This window comes from Abrus precatorius, unplaced genomic scaffold (assembly GCF_003935025.1).
Source record: "Abrus precatorius isolate BTA unplaced genomic scaffold, Abrus_2018 Scaffold6, whole genome shotgun sequence".
In the NCBI taxonomy this organism is placed as follows: Eukaryota; Viridiplantae; Streptophyta; class Magnoliopsida; order Fabales; family Fabaceae; genus Abrus; species Abrus precatorius.
The window spans coordinates 1,397,900-1,408,050 of NW_020874406.1; the positions used below are offsets into that span (position 1 = coordinate 1,397,900).

At 26.8% G+C, this 10,151-nt stretch overlaps 1 protein-coding gene and 1 non-coding gene across 2 annotated transcripts; both read right to left on the reverse strand.

Annotated features, from left to right (window-relative positions):
* Positions 1–712: 712 nt before the first annotated feature.
* On the reverse strand, positions 713–2,849 carry LOC113869249. Its single transcript, XM_027505489.1, has 2 exons — positions 2,272–2,849; positions 713–1,532 (listed from the first exon to the last, which is right to left on the reverse strand). Exons 1-2 carry the CDS (start codon positions 2,847–2,849, stop codon positions 713–715), a joined length of 1,398 nt encoding a protein of 465 aa, XP_027361290.1.
* Positions 2,850–9,577: 6,728 nt separating this feature from the next.
* On the reverse strand, positions 9,578–9,684 carry LOC113870599. Its single transcript, XR_003505620.1, has one exon. It is a non-coding gene; the product is annotated as a small nucleolar RNA R71 (small nucleolar RNA).
* Positions 9,685–10,151: the final 467 nt, after the last annotated feature.

Sequence of the window (10,151 nt, forward strand, 5' to 3'; positions counted from 1 at the left end):
AGACACGGTTAACTTAATGAACTAAACTTAGGAAGTCTTCCTAATCACAATTAGTTGATATTATGATAAAATAAACTAGACTTTAATAACTATGCATGCATTGTTAGTTTAAAAACTTTTACATAGATAACAAATTATAATTTATTGTCGTGTCACATCCTAATAATTATTTTTAAAATAATTATAATATCACAAATAATGAAATACAATTAGGCATTTGTGTGAAATTTTTTAATAATGATAGTGCATATTAATTAAATTTATAAAAATTAACTTATAAATTTTAATTTTAGCTTACAAAGGATTCAAATACCCTAATAATAATTTGATTTCAAAACTTTAAATTTAAATTTTCATATTTCAATTGTTTGATTAGTTAATTATGTCCAGCAATAGTTGACATGAAAATAATTTATTATATATAATAATATACAAATCTAAAAACTATAAAATAACACACATTCATATTATTTAATTAATATACTCACAAATTCCATGTATGACATGGGTTACACACGTGGATTTAACATACATTAGAATCGCACACAAAGCAAATTTAGATGAAACTGGCAAAATCAAGACAAACAAAGGCTCAGCCAAGATGGCCTTATTGACAGTAAGCCAACTACAGTTGGGTCTTACTATAAACCAAGCGAAATCAAGAGATTCGAACAATTTGCAAGCAAGCAATCGACGAACAAATTAAAACTGCCTATTTTGTTGTTGGAGGAAGACACTGTCCCACGATGTGATATTTGAAGGAGGTATTGACCCCAGTAAACAGGCCATCATTGAATCGTGAGGTTACAATTTTTCCACTGAAAAGAGTGTCACGTTGAGTGTATGAGAAAGGGACGTCTATGGCTCCTTTTGTTACTATCAGAGTCACTTTTGTTGTGGCCATGGGCAAAACATTTACATTCAAATTTGTACTGATTTCTGTTGATTGTTCAATAGTTTCTCCCCAGGAAAATGCTCCTGAATATGACGCACCAACATTAATTCCTCCATCTGCCAGAAATGGAATACCAGTTTTTATAGTGGTGGAAACTTCCACAGACCATGCACGAGAAGCATTCCAAGTTTGGGTCTTAGTTTCTTTGTATAAGAAACTCATTGTTCCCTTTGCTTCAGAAGCAGTCCCATTGTCTATCTCTTTGGTTACCACAGTTCCGCCTGGTGCTTTATAAGTCCTAGCATTGTTTAGGTGATATGTTACATCATAGATTTCCCTTTTGCTTACAACTTCATACATTCGAAGATGAGACCATTTATTAATCTCAGCCTCAAGTGCATTAAGGCAGTTAGTCTTGCCCTCTGTGGTTAGGGCATTGCAAAAGCGGTCGTTGCCTAAATTTTTTAGAGCAATAACATTGCCTTTAATCCTGACTGGCCGAAACAATGTGTCATTATTTCTAACAGTAGTGTCATCATTGTCCGCCCATATCCAGTTGGGACTGCGCCTCCAGAACTTGCCAAAGTGATTGGACTTAATGCGAACATTTCCGTTGCTTGCTTTGAAGACCTCGTACCTAAAAAAAATTATATTAACATAAAAAATTTACAACAATTTTTATGAAATTAAAGGGAGATAAAAATAGTAATAGGATTTGTTTATCATAGACCTCTTGTTTTTCTTTTCACTGGAGGACCAATTTTTAAAGTTAAGGTAAACTGTTAAATTTATTGTTTTTTTTTAAATGGATAAGATCCATAATAAGTTATTCATTATCCCTAATTAAACATATCAAAAAATAACACTAAAACACATCAATAACTAGCAATTTTGGAGTATCGCAGCAATAACAATATTTTAAATAGTCATGCCAAATAGCAAAATATAACCAAAAAAAATTGGATAAAACATAAAATATTATAATTGGCAATATAATTAGGAGTTTTTTTTTTGTAAATAATTATTTTATGGATTAAAAAACTAAGTTAAAATATCATAAATTCACTAAATTAAAAAATTCTCCATCTATAAAAAAAAAAGGGTTCACAATAGAATCACTCACAATAATAATAAAAAAAAATAGTGTTGAATATAACTCAAACCTTCAATTCTTTTTCTGGTCTCATTTTCTGTCACAACTAATAAAATTATTTTACATCATACAGTTTTATAACATATTAATTTTTTTTATAACCATTAACTGCGGTGATTTTGGATTATTTGAGACAAGAAAAAAAGATAGGAAAAAGACACAGATGATTTGGATAAAAAAGTGTCTAAGAAATCTAGTGTGGAAATAAAATATGTCTCCGTACCTAATGGTTGGATCATAAATGTCGTCGGATGCAAACTGATGATATGGATAGTTTTGGATCACCCGTGCACTAAGGTATAAGTCATTATAACCTTTGAACGTAACATGTTGAGGCAGTATCACCGAGGACTCCATGTTTACCACTTTGAAGCTTCGCGCACTCGCAAAATCTATTTGCCTAATGCACAAGCAATTCAGACCAGCATCTATGTCCAAATAGCCTCCGTATTGGACATGAATGAACTTGAAGGAACTCTCATCAGCATCGGTGACAAAAGGTCGGAACAGCGTGCAAGACCATTTGGATTTGTCTTCCTCGGGTTCATGAGCTTCCCCAACAATCCAACATTCCTTCTGGGAAGATCTCACCAAGTACTTGTTGTTATAACAACATTTTATGTGCACCAAGTTTTCATCAGTCCTAGCACACTCTGTTTCAAACTTGGTGCATGGACTCACATTCTCATCTCCAGCGTGCTGTAAGAAACCGCCAAGCTCTTCATCTTTACGAACGAAGCACAAGTATTTACTGGTTCCCTGGAGGGCTATGAACCGTGGCAAGGCCAACCCCGTAGCCATCTCTCTCTCTTTTTCAGTATATCTCAAAGTCCAAAATTTCTATTTGAAATTTGCTCGCTTGCTGCAAATATTGCCTCAACCTTCTCCTTTATATATAGCAAAAAAATAAAAAAAAATAAAAAAATCTATGATAAGTTTTCAAACACCCATTTTATACCTCTCATTCTTCTCTCTCTCTTTTTCTATCATATCACATCATCTATCATATCTATCACTTAGTTCTCTTCTATTCCTATATCTCTGAAGATGTAGACACCCGTTGAGGTGCCAACTTATTATTTACCTTCGAGAACGTATGGTGGCAAAACACGTAGACCCGAGATAAAAAGCTGCAGTGACCAACACGCATCGGGAGATCTAATACTAATTGGGTATATGAAAATAAGGTGGTTCTACAGTATTTTTCAAAAAATTATAGATACCGTGTCATAAAGATATAAATAAAAGCAAAAGACATGTAATAACTTACTAATGATATATATTATTATATATAATTTATTTAAAATAATTTTAAAAATTATTATAAAATTTTAAAATTTGTAGTAAAATATTTATGCTAAAAGAATAATTAAAATTAGATAAACTTTTATTTTAAGAATTTTTATTGTTTAGATCCAAATCTAATCTAATTCAGACGTTCAGTTTTATTTTCGTTTACTCATTAAACAAAAATATATAAAATGATAAAAAAAATTTATGTAAAATTAGCTTTAACAAATTTTTTTAACTTAAGTAAATTATATTGGCTTAAGTAAAATTTGTATATTTAAGGAGATGAAGAGAAAGAAAAAAAAATTGAGAGAAAATATACAAAATTTGCTTAAGCCAACATAATTCGTTTAAGCGAATCTACAAAATTCACTTAAACTAATTTTGCATAAAAAAAAAATTGTCGTTTTCTGCATTTTCACCTAAGCGAGTTCACTTTCGCTTAAGTGAAAATAAAACTGGACATCTAATTCTTACGTTAATCAAAGGTTAAATCTTCTAACACATAAAAGGATTGATTAGCAAAGAATAATAATAATAATAATAATAATAATAATAATAATAATAATGCTAAATAAATTATATATTAATATATGTCATTAATAAGTTGTCACATATTTATTTTTTTATTTTTTTACTTTTTTAGGATACTGTACTCATAATTTTTTTAAGGTACCATTGAATTTACCTAAAAATAATGTCCACCCAACGTTAGTATAGGCCTTAAAAAAATGAACGTTAAAGCATAGGCATAACTCTCCATAAAAAAAAAAAAAACTAAAATAATGCTATGTAATTTAACACTAAATCCATAATATTGATTTCTTGATAATACCTAAGCACTTGGTAGCTCATCTTTTATACAGGGGAGGAGAGATCAAAGAGATTGATTTGCCTAATGTGAGATTTTAAAGAAGAGGTTTGATAAATTTTATTTTATTTTAAATGTAGAATTTTAATATAAATGTTTAATTAAATAGCTCACTTTTATCCTTAAAATAATACACAAAATTTCATTCTTTAGATTTAATATCTTCATAAAAATTTTAGACCTCAACATTATTTTTCAAATGTGATTGATTCCACGTCAAAATAACACTTAAAAAACTCTAGACATGAGTAAGTGAATATTGGCTATTTCTTTCACTCTCTTACTTTTCTAACAACTTTCATATAATCTTTAGTTATCCAAATATCAAAATTAAGTCATACGCTCTTCATAACATTCGTAGACAGCAATGCTAAATTTCAAATGGAACAAATTTTATAACAACTAATATCTGCAACTCAAGATATAACTCACACTATTTAATATTGACAAAAGGATTTCTTAATCTCATACTTCATTCAATATTTTCCTCTTTTCATATTCTTTCTCTATCTTTTTTTTTTTTTTTTCTAGACACTTTTTTCTTATTTTCATTTTTTATGTTATTAATTTTTATTTTTAAAATATAAAATAAAAATAAAGGATTTATAACACAAAAATTTTTGTTTGTTATTTTTAATCCTGACAGAATGAATGTTGAAAGACAGACAGTCTTACTGTACACTTCTTTAAGATATGTTTGGGAGAGAATTTTTGAAAAGGATAAAAAGAGAGGGCTTATTTTTTAATTTTATATTATAAAAATTATATATTATTTAGGATGACAAATATACTATTAATACATTAAGTTTTTATTATTATATTAATTTATATATTTTATTTTAAAAATTATTAATTTTAAATATATATTTAAAATATAAAAATAAGTCCTCCCCTCCTTTCTCCTCCAAAAATCATCTCCTAAACATAGTGATCACACAATAATAATAATAATAATATGAACCAATGCTTGCAATGTGTGGATTGGAAATGGAAAGATTTGAAACGCGAACCTTATATTTTATATTTGATATTATAACGTTGGTGTTATTATTATAATTTTGGATAATTTTTTTAAAAAATAAAAATATTTTATTTTTAGGACTAGTAAAGAAAAGAAAGAACAAAAATAAGATTGTCTAATTATTTAGACTCATTCTAAAAAATAAAAAAAAGTTAGACCAATACTTCTAATCCATTATTAAAAAAATTTAAAAATTATAAACATGTTTGTTTCTAATTTTTTTAAAAAAAAAATTCTCTTTTTAAAAACTAAAAATACATGTTACAAATTTAAAAAAAAAAAAGAAAAAAGAACGGACAAGAGAGGCGCCTACAACATATATATATTTAGCAATATTTAAAAAAAAATGTTGCTAAAAATCAAAAAGTGTTGCTATTTGTATTTTATTAACTTTTTTACAAATATAGTATAAAGTTCATGTTGCTAAAACAATTTAGCAATATTTGAAATGCTGCTGAAATATTAAAAAGATATTGTTATTTATAATTTGCAATTTTTTTTTTTTTTACAGCTATAGTATAAAATACATGTTACTAAATCTCTATTTTATTGTAGTGGTGGGAGGGAATTAAAGCAATTAATTTGAAAGAACTGGAAGAGGAACAACATATGGAAAAAGACAGACAGAAACATTAAAGAAGGAATCAATTAGAAAAAGAGATAGAAACGTAAAGCAGTTAAAGGGAGTTAAAGCAATAAATTTGAAAGGGGGAAGCAACAGATAGAAAAGGAAAAAAAAATAAAGAATGAATTAATGAAACAATCAAAATAATTGATTGGAGCAATTAATTCTGAAAGAAATAGGAAGACAAGTGAGGCGGAAGGGAATTAAAGCAATTAATTTGAAAGAAATGGAAGGACTAAAAAAGAAAGAAACATTAAGGAAGGAATCAAATTAAAAAAAAATGAAAGAGAAACGTAAAGCAATTAAAGGGAATTAAAGTAATTAATCTGGAAAAAAAAAAAAAGAGGGAAGCAACGGATAGAACAAGAAAAAACATTGGAGAAGGAATTTGAAAGAAAAATAGGAAGACACAGTCACACAGCAAAGGGAGAGGAAGGCAATAAATTTAATTGAAAGAATAAAAAGGAAACGGAACAAAGATAGCGAGGGGGACACGAAAGAGCATAGAAGGGACAGAAAGAATTTGAACAGCAAAAGGCCAAGAGAAAGAAATTCAGAACAAAGAAAAAAGAGACAGGAGACGGCAAAACAGCTTCAGAAAAAAATCTAGAGAGAGAGAGTGGAGAAAAAAAAGGGAAAGAGATATTTATTTCATATTTTTTAAGGGTGTTATATTACTTCACTTAGCAGTTGTTGTTCAATATCAGAATTCTTACATTATTTAGGGAATTATTTTTCTTGCTTACCATCTGTCTGTTGAGATACTTCATATCTCTATATGTTTTATTCAGTATTTTTATTTTTTTATTATATTAATTTTGTATTGTATTTAATTTAAACTTGAATTTTTGATATATATATATATATATATATGAACAGGATTTTCTGATATATATTATAATAATATAAGTTAAATAAAAGATTTAAAAAGAGTGTAAAAAATTTTAAATTTATATTAATGTAAAAAAAATTTATATATATATATATATATATATATATATATTCTTGTGTTTTAACCTTATGCAATACACAAAATAATTTATAATATTAAATTTTAAAATATTATTTATAAAATAAATTTAAGTATTCAATTTTTAAATTAACAACATATTTTAGAGTATATTAAATTTTAAAAAATTCACATTAGTATCACTAATATTTAAAATATAACATTTATATTATTATTACTAATTTGATCTTATCATAAAATTGAACTAATTACTAAAGCAAGCGTTATTATTTTATTATAAAATAAAAAAATAATTTATGTTAATAATATAAATATAAAAATTATTTTCAAATAAGTTATAATTTTTAATATTTTAAATCAGATAAATTTAATAAATAATACAATAATAAATATTTTATTAATAATTTTTATTTAAAATATATATTTATATATTTGTCACGTTATATTATATAAATATATATTTATCATTATTAATATAATATAATTATTTTTTTACTTTTGGATAAATAAATAAATTTAATAATATAAATATATTAATTATTTTTATTATTTATATAAAGTACATTTAAATCATATTATAATATAGTATTATTTTACAATCATATAAATTAAATAAATTTAATATTAGACATAATTATAGTAAATAAATTCTTATTAAAAAAATTCTTGTAATTGGTTAGTAGTTAGTATAAAAATAATTTTAATTATGATTGTAAATTTTATTTTTTTTAATTTTTATATAAAACTAATTTAATAAGGTAAATATACTCACCATTTTTACTATTTTAATAAAGATAATTTTTTTTGTTAAATTATTAAAAATAATTTTGATAATATATAGATAACTTCAATATATGACCGCTCAATGAATAAAATTTTGTTAAGTTAAAATTTCTTAAAATAGCAATAATCATATTATAACAATAAAACATATAAAAAATTTAGTAAACAAAATATAAATAATATTAAGAAATATTTAAATATCTTGTTATATCTTATTAAAAATTTCTTTGAATATTACATTTGATGTAAATCGAGTTAGGTTCTTATCTTCATTTAAAATCAATATTTTCAATACATCTTTTTTTCTTACTCGTGAAACAACAACATATAATTGACCATAAGAGAACACTAGTCATGGTAAGTAAAGACCGACGTTAGAAAGTGTTTGCGTTAACTCTTATTAATAGTCATTGCAAAATAAAGAGTTAAGAGAAATTGTTTTCTTTGAAACTTAAAAGGTAATCACGAATCTGAAGAAATTGATTCTGCATTGTACGTAGTGATTGAATGGAAGTTTGATTAACTAATTGCAGAGGAACTCTTATCAATAGAAATTGAATTTGTTTCTCATATTTGAATCAATTACTAGGATTATAGATTTCTTAGGGATAAGATAACTTGATATTGCAATCCTCTGGTTTCTTATACTTAAAGCAACATTTAATTAAACCAGATCTAAGGAATTAGAGTGATTTAATTGAATGTTAGATTCATTGAGTTAAGGAATTAACCTTTGATTAAAATAACGTGAAACTGATTGTCATTCATTCTAATTACTTGAAAGTTCAGAACTTTATTGATTCAACATTGAAGTTTTGGTGAAACAATTATATAGCTATGTTTTTCACATCTGTTAATCACACATTTGCATGTTTATTGTTCTATTTCTCTTCTGAGTTTAATATTTGTCATTTTTAATTCCAAACTCCATCTGAAATTTGTGAAGCTCAACTAATTGTAGACTTGTGAAATGATAATTGAAGACCTTATTCCCTGAGGACGATACTTGGGACTCTAACACAGTTCTATCATTTTTATAACTTGCTACATCATCACTAGTACACTTGCTAGTTAAATTGACTTCTGTTTTGAAGGTGACAAGTTTTTGGCACTGTTGCCGAAGAATATTATTTTCAATATCATTAGTAACAAGAAAGTAATTAGATTGAGCATTTATTTTCTTTAAAGTTTTTGCTATTATTAGATTACATGTAGAATTTTTTTGTTTGCAATCTATTGAATAGTTAATTCTGTAGTTGTTTGAATCTGATTTCTGATATATTTTGTATTTTATCAAGTAGTTACTTTGCATTTATACACTGTGAATTAGTACAGTCTTCTTTTTTCTTTCTACCATATCTGTTTTTCCAATTGTATATGCATAGCAAAAACAAAAATAAATCAACTCTGGTCTTTGATCCTAACATAGACATAACCTTAAGAAGATTAAGAAAAAAAGGCTAGAGCAGAAAGTTCCTTAGGTGGTGATAGTGATTTAGATGTTATTCATTCTCTAGAGATTCAAAATACTCCTATTTCAAATAAAACAAGTTCACCTCTAGGACAGTTAACTCCAGAAATTGAAATGGTAGAGCAACATAGGATGAGAACACTAGTAGACTATGCAATTCCAAACATGTAGGGATATAATTCTTCCATAGTTAGACCAACCATTCAAGCTAATCATTTTAAAATAAAACTAGCCTTGCTACATTTAGTGCAACAGGACAAATTTTCTGATCAAATTTCTAATGATCCTAATCTGCATATTTCAAATTTTTTGCAGCTATGTGATACTATAAGAATGAATGGAGTGAGTGAAGATGCCATAAGACTGAGGCTTTTTCCATTTTCTCTGAGAGACAAAGCTAAATGCTGGTTACAAGCACAACCACAAGGAAGCATTACCACTTGGATAGAGCTTGTGAACAAATTTTTAACCAAATACTTCCCTCCATCAAAAGCTGCCAAACTGAGAGAAGAAATTACATCCTTTGTGCAGCAGGAAGGAGAATCATTATATGAAACTTGGAAAAGGTATAAGGAATTACTAAGAAGGTGTCCACATCATTGTATTCTAGATTGGATGTAGTTGGAGACTTTTTACAATGGGATGAATACAACAACAAGAACTATGGTTAATGCAGCTGCAGGAGGCTCTTTAAACATGAAATCTTTAGAAGAAGCTCAGAGAATCATTGAGATGATGGCCTCATCAATGTACTAGAACTCAAATTCAAGAAATGTAGGGTGAAGTACTGGATATGAAGCCAAGGTTTTAGAAAATTTTCTTGCACAGAATTAGCTGCAAAACCAGTTATTTTCAAAACAAATAGCTGCTTTGACTCAATAGATCAGCAATTTACAAGCTGGAAGTGTAGTAACCAATCAATTAAGTTGTGATTTTTGTGGAGGAAATCATGCCAATGGTGCATGTGATGCATCTACAAGTGAACCATAAGAACAAGTGAATTACATGGGCAATTTCCAGAGACAACAACCTTCATTCCCACTTGCATTTCAATACTCTAATAGCATAAATC

Excerpts from the sequence above, each read along its gene's own strand:
- LOC113869249 (XM_027505489.1), bottom strand. The coding sequence starts at position 2,849 with ATGGCTACGGGGTTGGCCTTGCCACGGTTCATAGCCCTCCAGGGAACC. Across the intron at positions 1,533-2,271 it reads ATTTATGATCCAACCATTAG|GTACGAGGTCTTCAAAGCAA; the intron begins GTACGGAGACAT and ends AATTTTTTTTAG.